General features: G+C 38.5%; 2 protein-coding genes and 2 long non-coding RNA genes across 4 annotated transcripts; all 4 read right to left on the bottom strand.

Moving 5' to 3' along the window:
• Positions 1–522: 522 nt before the first annotated feature.
• On the bottom strand, positions 523–3,240 carry LOC131309836 (uncharacterized). Its single transcript, XR_009195025.1, has 5 exons — positions 3,080–3,240; positions 2,748–3,049; positions 2,568–2,640; positions 1,716–1,739; positions 523–877 (listed from the first exon to the last, which is right to left on the bottom strand). It is a non-coding gene; the product is annotated as an uncharacterized LOC131309836 (long non-coding RNA).
• Positions 3,241–4,565: 1,325 nt separating this feature from the next.
• Positions 4,566–6,331, bottom strand: LOC131309835 (uncharacterized). Its single transcript, XR_009195024.1, has 3 exons — positions 6,225–6,331; positions 6,023–6,110; positions 4,566–5,054 (listed from the first exon to the last, which is right to left on the bottom strand). It is a non-coding gene; the product is annotated as an uncharacterized LOC131309835 (long non-coding RNA).
• A 6,667-nt stretch (positions 6,332–12,998) lies between these two features.
• Positions 12,999–20,607, bottom strand: LOC131309834 (kinesin-like protein KIN-13B). The gene is made up of 12 exons (XM_058336481.1): positions 20,162–20,607; positions 18,886–19,104; positions 18,323–18,520; positions 18,022–18,129; positions 17,216–17,293; positions 17,013–17,094; positions 16,351–16,510; positions 15,975–16,277; positions 14,530–14,748; positions 14,107–14,449; positions 13,920–13,985; positions 12,999–13,558 (listed from the first exon to the last, which is right to left on the bottom strand). Exons 1-12 carry the CDS (start codon positions 20,330–20,332, stop codon positions 13,379–13,381), a joined length of 2,127 nt encoding a protein of 708 aa, XP_058192464.1. The 5' UTR covers positions 20,333–20,607; the 3' UTR covers positions 12,999–13,378.
• A 2,464-nt stretch (positions 20,608–23,071) lies between these two features.
• Positions 23,072–25,890, bottom strand: LOC131309833 (mitochondrial arginine transporter BAC2). Its single transcript, XM_058336480.1, has 2 exons — positions 24,989–25,890; positions 23,072–23,969 (listed from the first exon to the last, which is right to left on the bottom strand). Exons 1-2 carry the CDS (start codon positions 25,223–25,225, stop codon positions 23,229–23,231), a joined length of 978 nt encoding a protein of 325 aa, XP_058192463.1. The 5' UTR covers positions 25,226–25,890; the 3' UTR covers positions 23,072–23,228.
• Positions 25,891–27,110: the final 1,220 nt, after the last annotated feature.

Here is a 27,110-nt window from a genome sequence, read left to right as displayed (position 1 = left end):
ATTCGGGACATTTGCTTCGAAGTATCAATCATCCGCATATTGTTCTTATTCCAAAGGTCCAACTCCCCTATGAATATGGGACAATTGCGCCCCATTAGCTTGTACAACTCTGTTTTATAAAGTTTTGTCAAAAGTTTGGTGAATCGTCTCCAGCAGTTCTTACCATAAATTATTAGTGAAAGTCAAAGTAAGCAATTTTGACTTGAACAATTTTCAGTAAGCAATTTTCCACAATAGGCATCAAAGGTCCATGCCGAGATGGACAGTCAAATCGGCCACACTACACGGCACACGCTGTAGTGCGGCTGCCGCACTACAGCCCCTCCCTTTCCAGGTAAAACAACTTGTCTAGGTTATCCACAACCAAACACTGAAAGAAACAGAGCACTATGTCTTCCATAGTATATTACAACCGAACACTGAAAGTTCGCATGAAGATTAAAATCTCGAGGAAAACACTGTACACCCATGGGGAAGGACATGTCACAGTTTCAAATACACAGAGCCACATAAAAAAAGGCGAACTGAAAATTTTCAGCATTATATAGCTGAATACTATAGCTTAGATCAAAGATTACAAGTAACAAAGGTCTCTTTTCTCTTCTTTTGCTCTAGCAAAATAAACAATGTAGCAGGAAGCAACCATCACATGACAACCCCCTTCCCACAAGCAAAATAGGACAACCATAGTAAATGCATTGTTAGTTGTCTTACATTATCTTTATAAACAGAACCATGATAAACAAGACTGCAGATGCAAGTATTTAGGGTTGTGCATCTCTAACTTCAATCTCTTCGACTAGATGCGTCCCTCAAGGCATCCTGCCACCTTCGACTAGATGCGTCCCTCAAGGCATCCTGCCTCTTGGTAAAGAACCTATTAAACAAGATCATGAAAAAAGAAGTAATGACTTGGTTATTAGTAAAGCCAAAGAAAAGAGCATACTAGGACAACCTTTATCTAATGACCAAAATAAAAAACGAGAGCAATCAAACAAAAATCTAGTCAGAGCAAAAGGAGATTCAACTTATGCAGTGTATGGAAATGAATGTATATACACTCATATTCTTTTTGAAAGAACACTCAGCAGAGTCCAAAAAAAAACTGGTTTTTTCAACCAAGCTGGCCAATTCATCATCAGGACAAAACATTAGAGATAGGGTCAGAAAGTAGTTTGCAGACATTCATCCAGAGCATCTTATTTCAGCCGAAAAGCTCAATTAGAAAAACAAATGGCATTAGTTTGGAGATCATTTGGCATGTAATCAATCAAGCTTAAGTGATTTCAGTTCCAAATTCGTGTTGGGTGGAGACCATGGAGACGGAGTTATGTTACCTCATGTCTCAGGATAAATAAGAACTTTTTTTTTCTTTTTCTGATGAGTCAAGATAAATAAGAATGTGAAGCATGAGCTAGACCATTTCATCTAGAACAAAATACCTCAAAATCTAGACAGAAAACCCAGAAACCAAAGAGAAATTACCACACGACTCTATGAATGAAGACACATTTAGTCTATGGCCCCATAGCCTAATATATTTGATGCCAATTTCAAGAAACAATATGTTTGAATGCCTTCGTGATAATAAAGAATACAAACAACAACCTAATGAGATGTGAAGACAAGACAAAACAAAGGATGATCACTTGCATACAAACATACAAAATGAAAAAGGGCACAATTTTTATATTTGGAGGTTAAGTGTGCCATACCAGTAATCTGCCAACGTAGACCCCCTGTTAAAAGAATTTGGACAATATGAGATAGTTTACACCAATCAGTTAATACATTATTCAACATAACACAATATAACCATTTAAAACTCAGAATTCAAGAAGCCCCCCAATTCCCCAACCATATGAACTAGTGTTAAGGGCACACGGGATGCATATGCAATTTTATTCAAAATAATTTTGTACACATCTCAAAACCAGAGCCAAACCGAAGAAGAAAACAAAAAAAAAAAATAGTAATAATATACTTCTATTCATAATCTCTGCACGAAAATTAATATGAGGAAGGCAAGTCAGAACACAAACTCCACCCTCCATTGCTCTAATAGATGTCCCTTAACCGAGGAACATATTCCATAGTAGGGTTAACAAAGGCGAGCCCATTCACCAAATGACACTATTTTGGTGAGATTGGGTGACAAAGGGGAAGCACTAATTAGAATTTTTCAATTTTGTACTTCTCTCCAATTCTCACCAAAATACTCAATCCAAATTTATTTTCTCATGAAATTCCTCCATCCAAATGGACTCTATCAAGTTTCCACAATCTATACAAACAAAATTAATCTACATGACTTTCCCAAAAAAATACTCCTTCCGTCCCTATATAAGTGTCCGGCGCGCAAAACTAGGCCTTCAAAAATATGCATTTATTTTTTTTTTTACAAAAAATATGAATATTTTGTAAAGCTTAATTTTGCGCGCTGGACATTTATTTAGGGACAGAAGGAGTAATAATAATAATTAATCTACATGTTAGCATAAAATAAAAATAATAATTAAAAAAGGCATTAGATCTTTCTGGGGAGGAATGTAAAACACTATACTTACACATCGACAAACATATCGGTGATGAGTACACAAACACATATGTTGACGAGTTTGGGTGTTGGAATAGCATTCACTGTAACAATAACCAAAGAAAAAAAAATCAAAAATTGCTAGAATGCTATTTCTCGACGAATGGAACATCGACGATTTCTCCAGAAAATACCAACAATAGAAACTTACTACGTGTTAGCAGCGAACGAAACATCACTTCGAATCTTGCCTCCAAAAGACGTGCTGATTTTCAAAACAGAAAAAAAGATAACAATTGAGGAAAAAGAATATCAAAATTCAGGAACCCAAACAAATCCTCTTTTGGTCTCTCTTCCTTTCGTGCCCTGGGAAAGTAGGAATCTCATCTTCATATTTATAGCCACGGTGGTGGAGGAACCGACCAGCCTAAAGTAGCGAAACTACACTTTTTGCGCTCGTAATTTACAATAAGTATCATTTTCCACCCAAAACTTTCAATTGGTACAACCTAACTCCCACAAGCGCTGATTAAAAAAAAAAACCTCCCACAAGCGTGGATCCTGTCATGTAAACCTCGTCTAACACAAAATAAGATTTGGGTTTGTTTAGGCTGCGTTCTTATAAACTTAATTTAAATATGAAAACTATCCTTATTTAAATTTTTTTTGTATTTGTTAGTTTTGCGCCAAATTTTTTTGGGTTATTGATTCCTCTCGACGAGAGAAATCGAAAAAGTAAAAAAAAAAAATTTTAACTTTTACCCAAGTATAATTTGAGAAATAACCTCTTTTTAGGCCAAAAAGTGATTTTTTATTTTTTTTTGCTAAAAAATGGTTATTTCTCAAAATATTTGGGTAAAAGTATAAAAATTACTTTTCTGATTCCTCTCGTTGAAATGAATCAATAACCCACAAAAGTTTGGGGCAAAACTAACAAATGAGGAAAAAATTCAAATAAGGGCAATTTTCAGATTTAAATTAAATTGAAGTTAAGTTCATAAGAATGCAACCTAACCAAGTGTTGTCGACCGAACTTGCATGACAGATCGATCAGAATCCATATCTTCCCGAGTCAAGTCTTGAGGGCTAAATATGGTTAGGGGAGATTTGTTAAAAGTTCGTCTTGGTTGTTCGCGGGGTTGGCGAAGTCTTATGCGGGTTAAGGAGTTGTTAAAAAAGAGTATGATGTGGAGGTCCTGGAGGATGGTTAGTATCAGAACTTAGATCAATGTGGATACATAATATGCCTAATTCCATTGGTGCTACAGTATTTCGGGTGTTCAGCCCATGTTTCAAGGTGATATTTTGGTGTCTAGTCTTAGTGATGCTGGAGTGAAATCTGAGCTAGAGCAGTCTTCAATTGGCATTTTTCCTGCTGATATTGTTCCACACCAGCCTGTTGGCCATCAACTTACCTCATAACGGTGAACAACAGATGAGAGCATACCAAGGAGCCAGTAATTCCTTGTTTTATTGTTGGTAGATGTATATTTTTGAACATCTAATTTTACTGTTGATTGATGCAACAGAATTGGTACATGACATTTGATATTATACCATAACGAGATCAGTAAGGAAATTTTCCACAATAGGCAACAAAGGTAAAAAGAACCAGAAATGATATTGGTACCGACCTCCCGGTACCGAAATCGTACCGCCGGCCGCCGGTGGGCCGTCTCCGGCCACCGGACGGCCGATCCGATCCGTCCAAAAATTTTAAAAAAAAAAAACGAGGGGGCCAGCGCGGGAATCAACGGCATCCGAGGTGTGTAAGGTGCTTGATCTGAGCACCCTTTTTTCGTGTATATATGTATATTCCCGCGAATATACATATATACACGAAAAAAGGGTGCTCGGATCAAGCACCTTACACACCTCGGATGCCGTTGATTCCCGCGTGGGCCCCCTCGTTTTTTTTTTTTAAAATTTTTGGACGGCTCGGATCGGCCGTCCGGTGGCCGGAGATGGCCCACCGGCGGCCGGCGGTACGATTTCGGTACCGGGGAGGTCGGTACATGTAGCACTACTCAAAAGAACTCATATCTAGGTTATCCACAATCAAATTCTGAAATTGAAGGAAAACATTTCACACGGAAACGTAAAAATTGAAAGAAATAGACCCCCTATGTCTTCCATAGGTTCCACACAACCTAACAGCAAAATTTCACATGAAGATGCGGCCCGTTTCAAATACTGGCATGGCATCCATATAAAAGAGGCAAACTGAAAATTCAGCGTTCTATTAGCTGAATACTAGTATAGCTTAGAGCAAGATTACAAAAGGTCTCTTTTCTCTCCTCCTCCATTATTAGGAAATAATAAAAACAACCATTACATGACAACCCCCTTGCCAGAAACAAAATAGGTCAACAATAGTATGTTGTCTTACATTATCTTTATATACACAGAACCATGAAAAATAAATAACACTGCAGATGCAAGTATTAAGGGTCTCTAACTTCGATCTGTACGACCAGCGGTGTTCTTCAATGTATTCAACTCTTGCTTGAGAGCAAACCTATTAAATGAGATCGTGAAAAAAAGAAGTAATGATCAGTAAAGCCAGAGAAAAGAACATATCAGGACAACCTTTTATTAACAACCAAAATCGAAAACGAGAGCAATCAAACAAAAATCTAGTTAGAGCCAAAGCAAAATAAATTTGGCATAGCCGTTAAAAGATACTAAAACACTCAGCCGAGTCAAAACAAAAACTGGTTGGGCAATTCACCATCAGGACGGAAACATTAGAAAAGGTGCCCACAAAAGGAGTCCGGTACATCTCCAGTCATTGGAGAGAACAATCTATCCAATTCCGACCCGTCAAAATTTTTTACGATCCCACTTCAACCATCAAAGACCAAAAATAGAGGTGTCAAACAGGCCGGGCTGGCACAGCACGGGCACGATTTTATACGGGCACAACACGGTTTAATGTGGCACGGCACGACACGTTTTAATGTGGCACGGACACGGTTTTAGACGAGCGCGACACGGTCTAAAAGACGGCCACGAAAGGGCATAACACACCAAATACTAATTCTAATACCGAAAGAAAAATCAATTTATTATTTTATACTATAAATTAACATTTGGCACTTTTTGTGTTGATAAATATTTTACACTTTATGGAGTTTTCTTATTTCCGACGAAACTTGATTGGAGATGTGCCAACATGAGCACGGGCCACAGCACGGCATGACAAATTGACACGATTATAACCACCTCATTGCCTCAGTAGAGTCACCTTCCCCAACCACATGAATATTCAAAGCAAAAGCAGCATCCCAACAAAAAAAAAGATATGCCAAAAAGGCAAAAAGTACATATGCAAGGATTTTCACACAAACAAAGTTAATCTACTGTCACCGATGTCGCTCGCGCCCCACCATAACCACCTCATTGCCTCAGTAGAGTCACCTTCCACCCCCATGTTAGCATCAACAAAATAGGCATCCGATCTTTCAATGTTTTGAGGATACTTACCCTTTGACAGATCTCCAACATATAACATTGCCGATCGTCATCCAACAATATATTCTCAGAAATTGTTCAGGACTTCTAATAACATCCACTATAACAATAACCAAAGACAAAATTATTAAAATTCGCTAGAATACTATTTGTCTACGAATGGAACATCGACAATTTGTCCAGAAAATACCAAGAATCAACAATAGAAACTTACTAGTATGTTTTACCAGAGAACGAAACATCACTCTGAATCTTGCCTGCAAACGACGTGCTGATTTTCGAAACAGAAAAATATAATAATTAAGAAACAAGAATGTCTAATCTTCTTATGAGTTTGTTTATATAGCGTGGAGAAGGAACCGACATGAAGATCCAAAAAAAAAAGGAACCGACATAAAGTAGCAAAACTACACGTTTGGCCCTCATAATTTACAATAAGTATCATTTCCCACCAAAAACTTTCAATTGGTACAACCTAACCCTGACAAGCGTGGATCCTCTCATGTGAACCTCATCTAACACAAAATGAGGCTAAGGGTGATTTCGGTTCGGGGTGAAATTTCTGAAGACTGATTCAGTTCGGTCCAAATATTTTCGGAACCGATCCCAACCGGAGTTAAGTTCAGTTTAATTCGATTCGGGGTGAGATTGGTCCAATCGAGGATTTTAATCCGTCCGAAATATAAAAATTTTGTTGAATTTAAAGTGTATATATGTCCACGCAGAAATCACCCCTAGCCTTATTTTAAAAAAATAATTAAAATTTTAATATTTTTTATGTAAAATATATAGTCGACTTGGGTCAGGCCGGTCAAGCAAAAATTCCAAGAAGCCAAGGCCAAATTGGTTTTGGATCAGTTTAGTCCGATCCCGAAAAAACCCGGCCTCACCTTGGACGAAAACCTAACTGATCAGTCGATTTTTTTTAATTTTTGTTGTTCGTCAATTTTTGTAACACCCCTAAATGAGACCCAACATGCTCACACTTGATAATCCGACTTATTTTGCAAGCCCTTAATATTCACCATTTAAGCCAAATATTCAATTGATCAGCTATCATTGTTCACCCGAATCAAAATAATTGTCACAAAAGAAATATACAGTTAATGTGTGATCGTCTAGCACAGTAAAGATAAAAAAGTTGTTTTCCTAACCAAGCACAATAACATCCTCCATATTAAGACATGCATTATAGATCAAAAAAGTATATAATGTGTACTTTCAGTAAAGAATACAGAAATTTGCACGGAATCTTAAGCACAATTTTTAGATTATGCTTTATATTGATAAGTTTTTAAATGATCACGATGGCCTTCTTATGATTTTTTTTAGATAGTATTTCTTCCCAGCGGTTATGAATGAAAAGAATCAATAAATAACAGGTCCAAGTAATTAAAAAATTTGTAAACTAATAACTATAATTGAACCATACAAGTTGTACAACGAAAGTTGAAGAATAAAATGAATTATATATCTTTATATTCAAGATATACACAAGCATGTATGCTAAGTTTGGGTTTCTTATTGTTTATTAGACTAAAATTAACAAAAATGTGAATTTCGAGACACATCATTCTCCTCACATACATCAACTAATAGTCATTTTAGTAGAAACAACCTAAACCCAGAATTCTTACATAATTATTCTAAATGTATATGAGATTGTTATAATTATTTTTTTGGGTTTTTAGTGAGGGCACGTGACCCACGTGCGCCCAACTAAACCCATCCCTAATACTTACTGATTATCGATCAACCTCATTTTTTTCATGAATTATAAAGATGTATAGCCTTATTAAATGAATGGCTTGGATCTTCAATTGTTACCATTGTAAGTTCCATTTACATCACATGAATACCAAACGAGAGGATCTTGATTTCAATTAGGTCATGCAATGATTCCTAATGTGACACACAATGGGATTCGTCATATTCTGTTCGACAATCCTACCATTTATTTGGCAAAAATGCTACATACACAACTATTGTGTCAGTTGTGCAACTAATTCTGGTTGTTGACAATAATAATAAAAAAAAACTAATTCTGGTCATTTAGATGCGTTTAGATGGTACGGATTAAAAATAATCTATTAACGATTTATGACCAGTCATAAATGACATGAATATTGACCATTAATTACAACAATAAACAATTATAAATTGATTGTGTAAAGAGTTTATGCAAAGATTATGCGTGTAGCATTATTTGTAATACTCGATAGGCTAATCAATCACCCAAACTAAATTTCCAATTCAGATGTCGACAAAGACTTGCCCGAAGTTCCAAACGGCATTTTTTGGAAGAGAAATGAATGTCCAGACAAATATGGTTCATCCAACGAACTATTGATATTTGATTGATATGACTTCTTGCATGGAGGATATATGCATCAAGGACTATAAAATTAACTACTTGGATCATTGACCGATTCAAACAGATAGACCTACGTGCGGTTTAATTTTACGTAACATGAGGGGACTACATGAGGGATTGTCACATGAAATAATTGTGATTCGATTTTAGTATGCACTACAGTTTGGACACACGCCATAAGTGTGTAAGTGATTGGAGAGCCACCTTTCAATCGCATAAAAACGAAAGAGAAGGAAAACAGTAAAAAAAATTTGCAGTGAAGGTCTTTAAATAGATTTGGTTACAAATTAAAAATTGAATATAACTGAACAAATGAATTAGATTGATATTATGAAGTTCGTAAAATTTCAACTAGTAACAAGAAAAAGTGAAGACGACCGTTTTCTTGAGGAAGCAAAGATTATGGATATCTACATAATAATAATAATTTACATAATATGATAGGCCAAACCAAAAATCAAAAATCACTCAGGAGTGAAGATCGAGGGAGACCACATGAGCGTTGCCTCTGCTAGCTGCCAAGATCGAACCTCGCCGTTAGGTCAACCGGTAACACTTAGGAGTAGAAACCGGTGGGCGACCGGTGAACAATGGAGGAGACGAGGAAGGGAGAAGAATGGAAGAAAAAGGAGGCGATGATCAACCTGCAAAAAAAGGTTAGGAAAGAAAGAAGAAAAGAGAGAGAGAAGAGGGGTAGGGGAAATGGCGCCCGGGGAAGGAGAGAGATGCGTCGTCGTCCCCCAGCAGAGAAGCCCTAATCATTTAATATTCTAGAGAGGATGAGGAAAGGTATTGTAGAGAGTTTGTAGTGACTAGTGGGAACTCCAAGTTTGCCCCATCTTATAATCAAGTCTATTCATATTCTCAGAACACTTAATTTCCCCGCTAAAATGGTATTACAAGTTACACCAGAATATATATTGAACTGCTGGAATTTGAATGTGACATCATGATATGACATGGACATGGTACGTGTGTTGGATGCGCGAAGCGGGTGCGTGGGAGTGTAGGCACACAGAAGCTCTTAATATTGAGAGAGCCTAAGGATTGTGTAATATTATCAATTAAAGTAAAGTGGTCATTAATAAGGAGGATTGTGGATGCAACACGTGTCCCTTCGTTCCAATAGTATTTTTCTTGCTAAAAAAGCATGATTTTCCCTGTGAATGTATTTTGATTACTTAATGTCTTGTTTGGATGGTTTTTGAAAAAAATTTAGTTTGATTTTTGGGTAATGAACGAAAAGAGAAATCAAAATAATAATTGGAGATAGAAATAATAAGTGGAAAAAAATAGTGAGATAGAAAAAAATAAGAATAATAATTAGAAAGAGAAGAGATAAATGATAGTAATGACAACCACACAAATACACCCTACCACACTTAACCATTTTCCATCCCTTCCCATTCGTAACCTAATAATGCTAGCGATTACGAATCCAGAGCACCACCCAAACCACGACGCTGACCCCACCTTTGGTGGGGTGGGCCCCACGTCAGCAGCGGCCAAATAAAAAAAAAAAAAGGGAAAATTCTTCCTCTTATCTAGTTCAAACCAGAGAGACAGAGAGAGAGAGAGAGAGAGAGACAGAGAGAGAGAGAGAGAATTAAAAGAAGAAGAAGAAGGCAAAAGAGGTACGACCCCGCTCCCAGACGTGACCACCACCACCGGCGAACACCACTGACGACATTACCTTAACATACCCCGGGAAAAACTGAAAGGATTGACGTTAACAGCTAAAACAAACAGGAATACAGGACTAGGTTTGAAAGGATTAATAGCTCTTTACCAACCACCAACTGGATGGACTGGGATTATAGACCACCGACATATTTGATTGGTAATGGCGTCGTTGTGGTTGCCGGAGTTGGACTGGGTGGTGGTGGTTGTTCCCTTCGGGAGCGGGGCTCGTACGTTCCCATTCTTCTTCTTCCCTCCCTCTCTCTCTCTCTCAAGTTTGAACCAGATCTGGGGAAGAATTCTAGGTTTTTTTTAATAGATTCGGCTACTACTGACGTGGGGCCCACCCTACCATGTCAGCGTCGTGGTTTAGGTCGTGCTTCGGATTCGTGCTCTCTAGCATTACAGTAACAAAAATGATACTCACACAACAATCCAAACACAACAACTTACACAACCTCTCACATGCATGTGGGCTCCACACACACTACTATGTGTGGGCTCCACATATATATGAGTGGTTGTGTAAGTTGTTGTGTTTGAATTGTTGTGTGAGTAGCATCTTTGTTACAGTAAAATAAAAAACCAGTCTAGGGAGCAAGAAATGACAGCATGTCCCAACCCATGTTGCTAATGTGGCGGTAGGCCTCGCGCCCGCGTCGGCAAAGCCAAAAAAAAAAAAACACATTTACATTTCCCTTTTCTTCTCCTCTGCGCTACCCCCTCTTCGCAACTCCCGTCCCTGATGATAATAATGATTGAAAGTATAAGTATTGAGTATCACTTTTTCAAACTATAGAAAACTACTGTAATATAGAAAAGTTTTATTTTAATAATTTTCAAACTAATAAAAATTATTTATTAAAAATACAAAGTAATTTACCTAAAACAATTTTTCGAAATCATTTTTCAAAAAAAAAAAGTTTCATTTTTTTTTAAAAATTACTAAAATAATTTTTTGACAATATGGCTGAAAAATAAAGAAAGAGTGAAAATAGATGGAAGATAAAATTTTGTGTAATGATGAGTACTTGATTGAAAAGATGTTGGGTTCACCAAATTTGATTATTAACAAAAGGTTGCTAGCTTGGTTATTCCAATGTGAACATTTTTTTGAGTAAATATTGCTAATCTTAACAATATACTACTAATATATTAAGGATGATTGTTAATACACCAATTAATAGAGTTAATGTAACTTCTGAACGAACAAACTCCAATGTGCATAGGACCTATTGGTATTGTACGTGAGCGTGTTTGTGTGTTTGCGCCCGCGTGTTAAAAAAAGTAATTTGTAATCTTGTTCTAGAATAATATAGAACATGTAATAAAATATCTAAGCTAACAGTCTAAAGAAGTGTGTAGAAGATATAATTACTCTATGAAGATTTATGTATGAGTAAAACTAGAAAAATCTAGAGGTTAGGAGATCTTTGTAATTAAAACACGTGTGCTTATCTCTAGCTAGACAATTCTAGAGAATTAGATGTTGGTGGAAGTGCTCTATAAATAGAGCCTTGTTGTACTCACTTCGCTACAATGAAAATATGATAAAAGTCTTTCTCAACTTGTCCTTATAACATCTCTTACTCATCTTTTCTTTATAAATCTCACTCTCTTGTCCATTTTACTTCAAAATCCAACTAAGCATCGCAACACCGAGGTGGTAGCATCGAATGCAGTCATGCCACCTCATTAAAACGGTGGTTCCCATTAAAACTGTAACAGCCACACGAATACACCCTACCACACTTAACCATTTTCCATCCCTTCCCATTCGCAACCACGGTCAAATATTTTATTTGCTGAGTTGGCTTGTCTGTGTAGAATCTCACCATCAAAAATTCTAAAATCACCCCCAAAATTACAATTACAAAATGTTGTGTGGGGGACCCATTTATTTTGTGATAGAGTATATATAACATCGATCCCGCTATCGAGTGGTGCTTCTGCGTCCATTAGCATTTGCAATCAGTTGCGATGTTCCGTTACACTCTTCACTCTCTCGCACCTCCTACGACAGACTATGTGTCGACGACCGCCGTAATCAGAGGCTGGCGGAGCCACCGCCGCGTCACGAGATACAATGAGGGTCATCGGAATAAGTCTTGGGACTCTGATACTGCAGACCATTGTCAACCACCATTTTTATGACAAGAAAACCCATCGGCTGCTTGAAGAAATTCTTGAGGAAATCAAGATGAACAGGCAAGCCTTCGCCGCCTGCCCCTCTCCCCCGGCCAACCCGCCTCCCCATCTCCCCCTGGCCCGAAACACTCTCCCCCTGCCCCTTTCCCCTCTCACCCTGGCCCGAAACCCAACCCCCTGCCACCCCACCGCCTCCTGGTGTTTACCTATTTTTTCCCTAATTGAAACACGGCAGAGATTTCGGGAAACAAAGTTAACAGCAAAATAAAAGGCGATGCGGCCATGTCTCCACAAGACGGATCCGTGATTCCACACCTTATTTCAAGACTTCACCGAAAGTAAAATGTAGTCAAGTCAAATGTGATATTGTTGATAAGAAAGAAGTCACTTTTGGTGCAAAAATATATTTGCAGATGAATGACGTTAACAAAAAAGAGAGTGGCAAAATTAGCATCCTTTTGGGTGATGGTTTATGCTGTATGATACAACTAAGGAAGGGTCCAACTGAGATAATGAGTTCTAATTCAGTGGTCAAATTTATTACAGTATTTTGAAGATAGAGACGTGTTTCACAATTCTTTTGATGAAAGCTTGATCAATATGGTTTTCCAAATCATTTTGAGGTTAATTGATTCCAATTCAGTGTGCGTGTTTAAAAGATGAATGATTCCCATTTTTGAAGTGAGTCTTGGAAATCAAAATTAAGACCTCACAAATACTAGTAGACGGTCAAGTGAATCATGTACTAATGATCTATACGAAATCCAAAAGTAACAAAAATTAACATTTCAAAGAGCAAATTGGTGTGTGTATATGTCATCATGAAGAAGCTTAAAAGCTTTACAAAGTCTTGTGAAATAGCATGTAAATCATAATCTTCTATAATTGGGTAAAACAAATTTGACGACAATGATGATAATAAATCATAAATGAGGCCCCAATACCAATCCAACAAGGAAAACCAAAGCCCCTGAAAAATTGGGCAGCATACAGCTGAAACTTGAAGATGACGAAGAAACGATTGCTCCCCAAGAATACAAATCTTGACTTGGCCACACAATAAGTTACCAGGGAATCCGAATCACTATCTGGGTAGATCTTGCAACAATATTCATCCAATGTGAAACCCTTCACATGCGAATTCTATATGTACTTCCACATAAGATCTAGTAACCAGAAGAAGAAACTAGAACATTGTGCTGCTTCAAACAACGCTGAAAATGAGCCAAGCGGTTTTGTAGTTTTAGAATGCCAGCAGCCTTCTGGGATAAGATTACATTCAATCTACAGACATAATTGTCCAACTCATTTCCTGGTTGATCTGCCTCCACCAACAAACTCATCTCCTGCAAATTTGAACACACTATGTAAATAGTAATCAGGAGTTTAAACGCGTGTACATGCAATGTGCTATGCCAGAAAAAGATATCATCTCAGAAAGTGGATCAACTAAAGAAATAGTAGGATCAAAACCAAATGAAAAATAAGAAAATAGCAGACTACAGAACTGGGAAATTAACTGACGGACAATTTTGAAAGAACGAAACAAGTTATTATGAGGATTTGCAAATCTTCCAAGGGCAATAATCCTTTTTTTTTTGTCCGCAGATGACACCATCTAGTGGCCACTAAAACTGAACTACTCACGATATGTAAGTAAAACCCATTTCAGTAAAAGATAACAAGCCAATAAAGTCCATTGCAAACCTCTCTAACTATATCCATTGTCTCCTCCACTAGTTTCCTATGAGCATTAACAAGATCTTCCTCCTCCTGATACATGGAACACAAGCCACAAGAGTCAAACAGATTGAACCTGGATGATATATAAATAAAGCACCGCAAATGTCACAAGATTCGACCTTATAGTTAGTAATTCTCCAAACATTCTTACCTTCAAAAGGGCATTCATATCATCATCACCATGAGAATTTTTTGTCTCGAATTTCAGAGGGTCCTTCCATTTTGTCTGCCCATTGGTCCTTCTCATTTTATCTTCTGAGTTTGAGATCCCATATGCTTCAACTTTCCCATTATTCTTCCATAATGGTTTCTCTGGCTCTTGGAACTCTTCTGAATCATCAAATTCCTCCTGATCAGTATTTTCAGGCCATGAATCAGCTATATCGTCTTCATAGGTCATCCCGGATAAAGGAATTGTTGTCGATTCCCTCAGGTTTAAGGTGGATGATAGGATATCTTTCTTCGAGTTATTCCCTTTCGAAAGGCTCTTCACCCTAAGAAGTCGAATTTATGAAGTATGGGTATCCTCACAGAGGAATAGAGGGAGAGAGTTTATATATCAAATGAATTGTACCTGTCAGCATATCTTAAGGTGTTAAGAGTGTGTTCACAAGATCCTGCGTTCGGAGAAATGCAAGAAATCATAACAGTCCGAGAGTCTCCAACAAATGAGTCCCTGAGGACTTCAGTTAATTTACTGCCTCTGAAAGGAATATGACCCTGATCATTGTCGAGCGCTCTGATGCATTCTTTCAATGCAAGCAAGCTTTTATTGATCTCAGCACCTTCCATTCTGCATTTGAAATTTCATAACACCTTAGATGAAACCTAGGTCACAATTCCATTGTGCAGGAGCGGGTGTGGGAGCATCAATTTCAAAAGATTAGGAATTGAGAGCGTCTACATAAAATCATCGCAATACTCTACTAGATACATTACTGCAAATTAAAATTTGTTTTTGATGTAGTATATCTTTTTTTCAGATGATTATTATTAGGTGTGTCTAATAGACTAATACTATTTCTAACCATAGAAATCACATTAGCTTTGTGGTTGAAGTCTCCCTTATATGTCCAAAGATGCAGCCTCGATACCTGAAATAGTTAGTTTTAATAGCTTTTGCATTGGTGTGTACCACCTGGTACTATTTCTGTATCACTAGGAACCAGCCATCATTAAAAGGTAAGCCACGTGCATCGTTTCCATTACGGTTGCGGAACTCACAGATGCAGCAGCATGAATTCGAGGATTTTATAAGTACCAAATCGTGAATTTGCAGATAATTCGTGGATCTGTGCTTCTAGCGTGCATGTGCTACCCTTACCTGGCGAATTAGGTGACTTCGGAGAAAACACCACTTCCAATCTATTTAATGCTTGAAGGAAATCCACGTCAACTAAATACAGTCCTGCTTTCAAAGCTCTAATAACATGAGAATCATCTCTAGCACTTCACCTAAGATCCAAAGTGTACGCAAGAACGGGAAAAGACAATAGAATGGCCACAATAGCGTAGATAAGAGCATAGCAACGAAGCAGATGAAAGGCAAAGCGCTTCATAGTGAAAGAAAAAGAGTTCGCAAAAAGGTAAACAAACCAAAAACAGAAGTAAAATCAAGGAAAAGAAGAATGACCCAGTATACATGACTTAAAAATAGAAGATTAGAGAGCAAAATAAACTGACGTCTACAAGAGTGTACGTATACAAAATTTCTAGGATTTCCATACAAAGTTTGTTCCTTCTGCCAACGTATAGCTTGATTTTAACAGCTTATTGTTACTTAAAAGGATTAAGCTTTCCATAATCAGACAAAGATTAAGATGCGGGAAAAGGGAGGGGAATAAACCCCAAGCAAGTGGTCAATTTACCCGCTCAAAATGACCTGTTGATGTTAAACATGATTGGAGCCCACTAATTAATTTACCAGATCAAGCATCAAGTGTCTCAGGTACGGGGCTTAAAAGTTCTGCATTTTTGCCTAAGAGGAACAAGAAAACTTGAAATCGAAGTAACATAAACCTCGTTTGCTTGTCATTGTCAGTTGTATCTGCACCACGTTCACTTCCAGCAAGGTCTATGAAGGAAAGTTTGCCAACAACTCTGGGAGGCTTAGTTTCACTACAATCAGCCGACCTTTTAACAGCTAGCTGAAGTATGGCATGTGACCGTGAGGATTCCTCATTTGCACCGGTCGTGCCTGTACTTCTTGAAGCGTTTCCTCTCTCAATAAGGTCCTTAATTGTCTCGACGTCTGAAACTTTGTACTCTTGCAAACCCACAATGCAAACTTGTTGTTTACCATCCTCTCTCATACAAAGTTTCCTGCACAAGAGAACAAAGTTTCATGAATACCTAGGCAGACTAGAAAAAAGCTGGACGTGGAAACTAAACTTACTTCCGATCACTGAGAAGATCAAAAAGTTTTCCCCCGTATATCTCAAAGAAGCTAAAAAACAACTGAAAGCCTTGGTTCCGGTAAGTATGGTGCATCAGCCTCAATATATCCCGAGACGCTTTAAGGGGCAACGGTTTCATAGTGTAAGTTTTCCCACTTCCTGAACAAGTTAACAAACAAACAGTGAAAGCTTATTGGAGTATAATTTCAATTCAATGCCCAACGGTACCCGCCCACATGAGAAAGATAATTGTCACAATTTAATTGGCTCGAAAAGGGGAAAAAAACATTTTGTTTCCAATATTTTAAGTCTTTTTACTGATACTCGTAAAGTCAATAAATGAAGACAGAAAATACAAGGCTGAAGGCTCCAAGCATCGAATTGGAGAGCCCAAGTTTATATTCTGCAAAATATCTACCATGACTATAACTCAAAGAGCATAGTAATAGTATAACGTAAGATGAACAATCCGAGCACCTAGTTGAGATTTGTGGTTATAAAGAGTCAATATTGATAACTATCCGTTCATGAAGTTGAGGGCCTGAGGCTGTGTTTGTAATTTTCGAGGGGTATATGTGATAGCATAAGAAATGACCATCATTCTTAGTGGTATGGTAGGAAGTTTACAACAGCATTCATCAGTGATGAATAAAGTCATTACCAGTTTGTCCATACGCAAAGCAAGTTGCTTTGGTGCGCTGAAAAATTATTGGAACTATGGGCTCTACAGTTTCGCGATATACCTGTGGAAACAAAATAAAAGACTAAGATAAACAAATGGTTTAAGGAATTATCTCCATCATGCGGATCCAGAAGTACTTAATTGTTTTATTATCATTTCTAACGATTGAATCGTGCACTCACCTCGTCATTTGAAACTTCCTCATTCAGCACAGCATCAAAAACAAATTCATGGTTTTCCACATATTCTGTTAGGTCAACCTGCAGAATGTTGACAGTCAAAATTTTCAACGTCTGTGGAGTTCGAACAATCTCTATACTCAGTGGGATGGTCCAATAGGTAAAAACGTAAAGCCAATACAAGAGAAGAGAACGAAAAAACAGAGTGTATACTTGTTTCTTATTCAGGACCCGAGCAAATGGATTCAAGGACAACCAAAACCACTGAATTCAAATTTGGTTGAGAATAGGTTTATCATTAAAAGGAAAGGTTAAATGATTTGTTTGGAATCAGTGTGGGATTGCAAATACACGAGCAGAAATTTTCAAAACACTTCCTGCAACTAGAACTTAATACCGTTGTAGTAATGATGCATTTCACTGAAACTAATCTCTCCACTTAATGACACTTTGAAAATCAGATCTTAATAACCATAATACTTGGGTTGTATAAAATGGCATCCAACTCAAATAAGCAAGGCCCATAATAAGAGCACCAACAACCTAAGTTCTATGGACAAGTAGAAAAAGTATATAAATAATGGCTATACGATGAAGAATAGACAAATAGTTGAATGATATGAACCCCAAAAAGTGGCATAAGGATGATAAAGAAGCTACAAAGCACCGACACGCTGGATAAGCTCACATATCAGTGTCCCGGAGGTCTGGGACACGTGGCAGACATGCGCAAAATACCTATTTTTCATTTTTGTTTTTGATATCAGTTGTTGTCTGATAGCAAGCACTGCGTGAACCACAACACTAACCTTAAGTTTAGTCTCGTGGACTGCAAGAGAACTGGAATGTGGCTCTATGGTTATGATGTCTTCCTCATTCTTTGTTAGCTCCTTTTTATTTAGAGGCCTCTTGCGCACCTGCAACCAAGCCGTCACTAGCATATTTTAAATAATAGAACAAACCAGTAAGATCGTAACAAAAGGCACATGTCAAGTAGTACGCTTAGAAGTGGTTTGCAAGCTGACAATCAAAAAGTAGTAACGGTCAGCTGCTGGGTCTCACATATGCTAAAGATAAAACTTAGGAGGGGAACTTAATCGTAAAACATACCACAACTTTGATCTTTGCAACATTGCTGGCCTTGTCTTTATCTGCGGCAAAACTTTTCAAAACGTTGTTCTCAGGTGCAGCAGCACGAACTCTACCAGTTTGCTTATTGTTCACAAAGTATGTCTCAGAGTCATCAAAGCTTCTACCCCGGGCAGAACGATAGAAAGAAGGGGCATCACATAGGCCAGGAACGGATATCTGCTATAAAATACCCCAGAAAAAGTAGCAGATCAATGAAAAGCAGCTTAAGTTTTCGGTTGAACACTTAAACTCCTAAATATTGGTTGAATTGCCAATTTCAAATAACGATAATCAGCACTTGTGGATGGGACATAAATCATTCAAGGACCAACATGATGTCTCTTTATTGATGCTATCTACCCCCACTTTTTCCCCTCCAACTTAAATAAAAATAAGGATGAATTGGCACACTCCTTAGTCCTTATTACAGCACATGCAGCATATTACAAGAACAAATACCATATTCTTTATATGGCTGACAAGGCTACATCTTATTCATCATCATAATGCTATGTATTCTTCAATAGGCAACACAAACACACCTCGGGAAGAAGCTCAGTGTCAAAAGAGTGTAGATCTAGAAGCCCAGGACTGAAACCATTTGGAGACTCCAAGTCTTGACTGTTCTTTCTCCAGCTAACAGATAGCGGATTAACCGGAGGCGTCGATGGCTCCGTGAAAAACTCACTTCCTCCAATGACATTCCTCTGTGAATTTTTATACATTCTCGAACCCTGACCACCGCCATAGTAACCGTAGTCCTGCCCCCCATTCAATTACAAACGTAGACATAAAATCAATCAAACTTCATTCATTAACAGTAGATCTATACAGGCATATCAGAAAATATTTAAGGCAGCGTTCGGTTCATTGGAATGAATGTGGTTTGTTAGAACTGTGGCTCATATGTTAAATATGAAGAGATACTAAGGAATTGTACAGTATCGTACAAGGTTTTTTTTGGGATACAGGAGGCCAAATATCTTGTTAGGGTTAGAATAGAGTAGGTATAAATACTCTATGTTGTACACCCTATTTCGTACTGTGATAATAAGAACAGCAGCCGCTCTCGCTCCAGTAGACGTACCCGGTTTTGGAGAACCACGTATATCTCTGTGTTGATTTCTTTACTGTTTTATACACGTAAATCGTGCGTGTGTGACGATCCTAACATGGTTCCTTTCAAAATCTTTCCAAAGAACTAAGAGCATCTCCATCTTCGCTCGGTGTTGTCCCAACTGAATTTCAGTAACAAACATCCAAAACCTCTCTCCACCCCACCAGCCAACCTATATCAAGAACTCGATGTTTTCATCGATTTTCGCATTAGGGTGCTTCCCATCACTTGAAGTTTATACCAAATTCTTTCTGAATTCGGTATTAGATCTATCCACAGGGGTGGAGGGAGTGAGATACAAGCGGGGTCAAGTACCCCGCTCAATTTGATTTCTCACAGGATATTTGATAGGTTGCAGCCAGACCCACAAATTTTTTTGTTTTTAAATTGCCCCAACTTGCTTCAAATGCTTGGAAATTCCAAGCGCTCTCTTCTTTTCGAGAGTTGAAAGTATTACGAATGAGACTATCATACATAGTTTTCGGAAGGAAAAAAAAAAAAAAAAAACAAGTCTTTTAGACCAATTGTTTAAGCAAAGTTACACCTATCAGAGCATATCTACCTTATAGTTAACCTCTTAATTCAGTTATTTCTTGGAATTAAGTAAAAAAATCAACTTGGATCTAATTTGGACCCCACTAACCAAAGATTACACGCACGACGACATCGAAAATGCAAAGAGAAACTGAAAGAATCGAAACCTTGGGAGGAGGGATAGATGGGTTTGAGGAGGAGTGAAGGTGTTGAAGACCAGCAGATTGAAGCCACCGACCGTTGGATGAGGAGGAATCCAAGAAGTTGTCCGAGTGCTGCCGCTGGTGATGCGCCGCCGGTGCACCGGATCTCTGCCCCTGTCTCCCCATTGCATTCATCTCTCTCTCTCTCTCTCTCTCTCTCTCTCTCTCTCTCTACACTTCGATTCGACTTTCAATAATGTAGCCCCCAGAATGAGTTGGTAATGCTAGAAACTGCGATCGCAATGCCTTTATGTCTCTCTCTCTCTCTCTCTAAACGATGAATCGATGTACGCTAGGTTTTGATTCTAGAGAGAAGAGTGAAACTTTTTGCTCAGTAACAGTGAAAAAAATTGAAGAAGGGTCGACTGGAGGAGGGAGAGAGAGAGAGAGAGAGTGCGTGGGATGAGGGAAAATTATGACAAGACCAAGGCGCTTTGAAATTTGAAGATTGTGGGGGCAAAGGTGTTCAGTAAGAGACACGTGTGGAAAGGTGATTGGGTAAGGGAATCGTCCTACTTTTTTTTTTTAACCCAGGCAATTAAGGCATCGATAAATAGAAAAAATATTTGGTCTAGGGCAGTAATTTTTTTTTTTAATACTTTTTCGTTTCTATTATTTTGTCCCTCGTCCTAATTCAATCGGATAAAATTAATTGGTAATGTTGTTTATATGCAATATGTGTCTTATTTGATAGATCTCAAAGAGTTCTTTTAAACGATATTTTCAAAATCACCTAAAAAAATTATAAATTGCAATATATAATCAATTGAGAAGTGACACGGACTCCCAAAAGGAACTAAAGAATTGGGACAGATGGAGTATTTATTTTTTCATTTTACAAGACATGTTATTCTTTCACAATAAATCACTTTTAATTTAAAATAAGCTAGTGAACCGAAGCCTCATATTCATCATTTATTATTGTGAGACAAGTTATTTCATTGGGGCTAGTATTAAGGATACGAAACCCACAAAGATGTGTGATGGATAAAGGTGTTGTGACATCACGTGGCGGTGCCAACAGACCACTAAATAATTACTCCAAGAAATTGTGCTTTTAACATTCATAAATTTCTGTCACAAATAAACAAACTCTGTTGCAAAAACGTTTCATTTTACTATACTAACTTAGGTGTCCAGGCAGCAAGGTTACGCACACATCAACTAATTCTGAGACTTAGTCCCATCGCCCACTTGTAGGATGCTCAATCAAAACTGAAGAAAAGCTTCGTATGAACTCCAAGCCATCTCATGGTATGGTTTCACGCAGCAACTCTTGATCTTGGGAAGACTGATTTGATTTGGATCGTGATTCTCAAACGTTTCGAATCAAGAATTGGTGATGTAAACTCTAGGCAATGAAAAAACAAACTACATGGGCCATATATAGATGTTACACTAATGTTGTAACCTATACTTACTTCTTTGAATAACATAACGAAATTGGCTGAGGCCATATGTACTCAACTATCGAGTCGGGGAACAGCTAAAAATCTTCGTGCCTTGGATTCTTGTTTTCTGTTCTTGATTATTGTTTGCGCATTGTGCATTTGTTGGTATGACCGAATTCTCAACACCGACACATCTACACCTGTGTGTCTATCACCTCCAAAAAAAGCAACCAACTACCCTCACCGAAGCTGATAGAATCACCCAACGGCCCGCCGCCCCCATAAATGCGCATACTCATTCTCGTATCAAAGCTAAAAGTGGCATTCACAACGGCTTATTTTGTATCACTTGTTCAGCTTGGCCCACTGCCTCGTTCAAGCACTTTCACAAACACTTGGATGAAAACGAAGTTTTTGCGAATGAGTAGGCTTCCCAATATACATTTCGCCACCAGAGGCATCGATGCAGCTCGCATAAATAGGGTTGCGACGGAGTGTCCATTGGCCGCAGATTATTAACGTGCAGATACATATGAGCGTGTTCGGGCGTTGTTTAGGACATGGTCGAACAATTTGGTAACAGAGGTATACCTATGTATTGATGATTCAATGAGTGGATTTGTGTTTTTGCTGAGTGTATAGGCAATTAGGCATGCTTGTGTTTTTGCTGAGTGCATAGGCATGCTTTTTCCAGTCTTTTGTATGCAAAATATAAATGACGTTTTCCAACAACGTGTTTGTCCTGGCAGTATGCAATCTAATACTGTCTGTCTCTATGTTACCCGGAATGCGGACTGTTGACTTTTAAGGGTTTCTAGGGTCCCTCCAGATGAGGGAAAGCGAGCTGAGAGAGATGTTTCAGCAGTATAGGAGGCTGGCCATCAATGGCCATATTGGTTGTTGTACGTATTGTTTCTTTCTCGTCCGCCTTTGAATATATAGACTTGTGTAGGAAGGAGAGCTGTGTCAGAAAGAACAGACAGTGAGAGAACCCGTGAGTGAGTCCTGAGAGAGAGGTTTTCATGTTTGTGTTTGTTGGTGACTATAATCGGAGTTTCCTCTCATTCCCTCTCATTCGTGTGCGTGTGAATCCCGAGAGGCACAACATGCACATTCCCTAAATTGTGATACGAGCAGAGGCATCTAACATTTACAGTACATTCAATTTTCCAAGCGATAGGGATTAAGTAAAACATCGTTTTGAAATCATTTATCAAACATAGTCAAGGAGCGTACCATATTTGGGAACACAGGTTTGAAAACTTAAATGGCTAGGGTAGTAGCATCCGCTGGTAACACAATTCTACCTCGTGATTTGGTGATCAACATATAGAAAGCAAGGGGAGCAAATCAGATGGTTAATGTTTCAGACTAAAATGAGCATCGCTTCGCATTCATTTTTGTGGCATATGCAATCATTCAATCATTATTGTGTTTCCTTTTTCGCCTCAGTATTAATGTGGTAACTGGTAACCCTTAGAAAGAACTAAAAGATGCCTATATTTCAAGAGGAATGGCATAATAAGCCAGTAATTTTCAGTTTATTCATATAGTATTGCCATTCTCAATAATCACTATAGAACTATTTTCTCAACTTACTGCCAATAGACTGCTGATGGGTACAGACACCGAATTGCTTATCAAATAGCGTCATCTGTTTGAATGCTTTCATGGTTGCCGTTAGAAAAAAATCTCAGAGCTGTTTCATAAGCGGTGAAAATAGCCCCATTGACAATGAAAGCTCTAGCAAGTGCAGTTCCTAGTCCTCGCCACAGCACCGCGTACCCCTCTTCCCTCACACTCTTGGAAAAGCAATCAATAATCCCCCCATATTTCGGCGAGGTAGATTGCGACTGAGCCTGAAGTCGTGTTTTCACCACATCCAAAGGGTAGCTTAAAATCCAGCTAGCAACTCCTGCTAGTCCTCCGGCAACAAGCATTGTTTTAAAACTCTCTTGGCCACTTGTCCGACATCCTGGGTGAAGTTTTTCCCTCATATACTCATACGTACTGAAGTAAATCCCATGAGCTGGTGCATCCCTCAGCACTGTGATTGTTAGGCCTCTGTATATTCCCTTCAACCCTTCTGTATGAATTATGCTTCTAGCCACGCTTACTGGACCTCTGTGGGTATTCACCAGCTGTGTTGCCACGCTTACTGGACCTCTGTGGGTAGTCGCTAGTTGGGTATTTTCATGGCTTGCGCTCTGCAGTTGGAGGCGGACTTTTAATAGTTCGACAGGTGAGAGGATTAGGCTTTGTATGGCTCCTGTTCCGAATCCTCCTATGGCAACTCCTTTGAGGGAAGGAGGATCTGTGGCGAGTGTTGATGAGTCGAACGCCCGTGATAGGACCGCGTAGATCTGGAAAACCATGGCGTTCTGCAATCAATGCCATCAATAAGTTCATCATCAGTTTCAGAGTTTGTTCTTTTTGAGCAAGTCAATTCTAGAGGTTAGTTTCGTATCCGTTGGACTCCTACACTCTCTTCTATTCTACCCAGAGGTTAGTAGCATACCCGTTGGACGACTGGAAGTTTGGAAATCATGTATTAATTATCAAAACACGTCTTGGACCGTCATTTTCCCTTTCTTAAAACATGCGTTTCCATGTGCGCAATGCCGTTTTGGACTAAAATTTGGCAGGTGAACATGCTTTCTTTTTCTAAGGTAGGTCAGGGGATTGGAGATGCGTCATTATCATGCCTCAACTTTAGGTGTGTACGAACAAAGATGTGTTGTCAAAATGCATTTGTCTAGGCAAAGTTTATCGATACACGTTTTTACCAAGAGACAATTAGCACCTCATATTTGGAGATAAAGACCCTACTGAATCAGGCTCATCCCCAAGACAATGAGTGGAGGAAAAATCATTGGTGATTACTGTGAGAATGTATTTGCAAGATTCACATCACGGACACATTTGTATTCCAAAAAAACCCGGAAACAACATTCCTAGGAGAGAACGAACGGCCAATAATTAAACGATGCATTACCTAGACTCGTATATGCAAGGTAGTGGTATTAGATACTCGACAATCGTATAAAAGTACGGGATATATGATGTTTTAGCTGGATATTCACCTTGGGAATATGTCTAGTATCTAAATGGAGTTTTTTTTTTCCCTTGATGAAGTAGCATGGTATAAAAAATAAATACGAATATTCTGCCCTGTCTTAATGCGTAAATATGATGAATCTGATACTATTAGACGTCACACCAATTATAGTAGATATTGGCATCCGAGTCCATGTAACAGATCCGAAAAGACCCAGTGGTGTCATCTAAGTCATGTACCCCAATCAGTATCGATAATTAGAAATCAAGAACAGAAATTCCTTCTCTACGTGGATATTCAAGAAAAACAAGAAGAAAGAAATGGATTTAGGTAAGAAGAAACCTGAAAAGTGACAGAGGCCAGGGGTGCACCCATGCCCCTGTAAAGACCAAGGGGACCCTGGCTCGCCACCACGTTGCGGAGGATGGTGAAGGCGGAGCCGGTACTAGAGTGCTGTTGTTGCCGGACTCTGAGGGTATCGAGCGGATAGCCGGCGAATATTCCGGCTATCCCACCGAATCCTCCTGCCACAAATTCTTTGCCCCAACTGCTCGCGAGAAACTCAGGCCAGAAATCCATTTTCTTTCTTTGAGCATTCCCCTGTGTACAAAAGATTCGAGAACACCCTTTTTATGCCTTCTCCAGGTAGGAAAATCAGTTCTGTTTTTTTCCGTATTTGCTCTGATTAACTGCAGTACTAACCAAAAGCTAATTTCCCTTTCGCTTTTGTGGGCACAGAATCAACTTGGACTCTCTCTCTCTCTCTCTCTCTCTCTCTCTCTCTCTCTCGATATCACTATATCAGATGGACAAAGACATGCCCACATCCCAGGCTGTGATACCCATATCTGACGTTATGATAAGGACTGTGTCTCAATTTTAAGCGTGCAAGGAATGCCTAATTGAGAAACGGATCACTAGCACTTTCTGGTAAGAGCTCTCACGGATTCCTTTCTTTACTTATCTGTTGAAATCCTGGAAAATATCGGGAAAGTCCTTTTATTTCAGATGTGCTCCGGACTGTCTCCTTTCCTTCCAAGTATGAGAAGAGAGAGAGAGAGGAGAGAGAGAGAGAGCAGGGCTATTTGCACAAAATTCTCTGAATATTGCGCAGTTTCCAGACTCCAAAAGCCACCGGTGCTATTTTGTTGGAACTTGGTGAGTGGCCTCTGCGAGGAAACGGCCAACTTCCTCTTTCTCAGAGGGGCCACAAAGGTTAGTGCCACGTGGACACCAAATTCATTCCATTGTCATGGGACTCATGGAGGTAGGTAAAATTATTAGGAGGTCAAGCGGTCACATGATGCCTCGGTCCCTTTTCCATCAAAATCATGATTTTATGCGGGACCCAAAATTATGTATGTGAATTGTAGACTCCACGTAAATTTATGATGGAAAGGTGTTAGGGCACCATGTGTCGATACTCACTGGATAAACAGTTGTATGAGAAATTATTCCATGCCACGAGACATCCGGACACCTAACAAATATTGAGAAATAATCCGGTGTGTTAGGAGCATTGTGATTTTGTGAGAGGAAGGAGCATACTTCAAGTCCTAGAGCACCGGACAACCTATCACAGAAATTGAGTGATATAATTGCAGATGAGATTTCGCGACACCTTATTTGATATTCTTTACTTGGTTATATTTATTTTGAGTATACTCTGTGCAAGGGTTGATACAAAAAATAAAAAAGAAAAAGTATTTTATATAAGTGCTTGTATGGGTTCCATGCATTTTGTGGTATACTCACCAAATTATGTATATAGATTGGTCAAAATGTGAGATATTACATAATACTCCTTGGACAGTAACCTCTCAGTGCCATACAATTTGTGAAACACACGTAAGGCACGGCTCGAACAATCAGCACACGAAAATAAATACTGAACTTGCGTGTAATATATAGCTCAACTAATCACCACACACAAATTAATACTAAACTTGCTTGCAATATACAAACTCGTGTCCAACAGATTCAACTATGCGATAAACAATAACGGAATATATCCATTGATAAACATCACAATCTTAATGAAAAGGAAATATGGGTAGCAAATATATAAAGAATGATTGAAGAACTCACCTCAGTGGTTTCAGTGAAGTAGATTTTGGTGGTATTGAACTTCTCTGTAAAGAAAGTAAAGAAGAAAAATGTGAAAATGATATGAACGATGTATAGAAAATTCTATTTTCGGTGATTTTCGTGATATACGTTTGACAGCTTAGAAATAGAAAAAAGAATGTTGACTTTGATTTTGGTGATCTCGGTGGTTTTGATTTCGATTTTGTACAAAGGTTATATATGACTTTGATTTTCATTTGAATAATGCCTTAATGGGTGGTTTTAAATACAATGCCTTACTGGGAGCAATTTATGAGAGAGAGAGAGAGAGAGAGAGAGAGAGAGATATGTAGGTTAATACATTAGGAAACCTTCATTCATTCCTTAGGTTAATACA

Source organism: Rhododendron vialii, chromosome 12a, assembly GCF_030253575.1.
Source record: "Rhododendron vialii isolate Sample 1 chromosome 12a, ASM3025357v1".
NCBI lineage: Eukaryota > Viridiplantae > Streptophyta > Magnoliopsida > Ericales > Ericaceae > Rhododendron > Rhododendron vialii.
The sequence above is the reverse complement of the archived record's forward strand: the minus strand, read 5'-3'. Positions and strand labels throughout refer to the sequence as shown.

Excerpts from the sequence above, each read along its gene's own strand:
- LOC131309834 (XM_058336481.1), bottom strand. The coding sequence starts at position 20,332 with ATGAATGCAATGGGGAGACAGGGGCAGAGATCCGGTGCACCGGCGGCG. Across the intron at positions 16,511-17,012 it reads CTTTGCGTATGGACAAACTG|GAAGTGGGAAAACTTACACT; the intron begins GTAATGACTTTA and ends TAACTTGTTCAG. Across the intron at positions 13,559-13,919 it reads CAATGGATATAGTTAGAGAG|GAGATGAGTTTGTTGGTGGA; the intron begins GTTTGCAATGGA and ends TCAAATTTGCAG.
- LOC131309833 (XM_058336480.1), bottom strand. The coding sequence starts at position 25,225 with ATGGATTTCTGGCCTGAGTTTCTCGCGAGCAGTTGGGGCAAAGAATTT. Across the intron at positions 23,970-24,988 it reads TGGCCTCTGTCACTTTTCAG|AACGCCATGGTTTTCCAGAT; the intron begins GTTTCTTCTTAC and ends CATTGATTGCAG.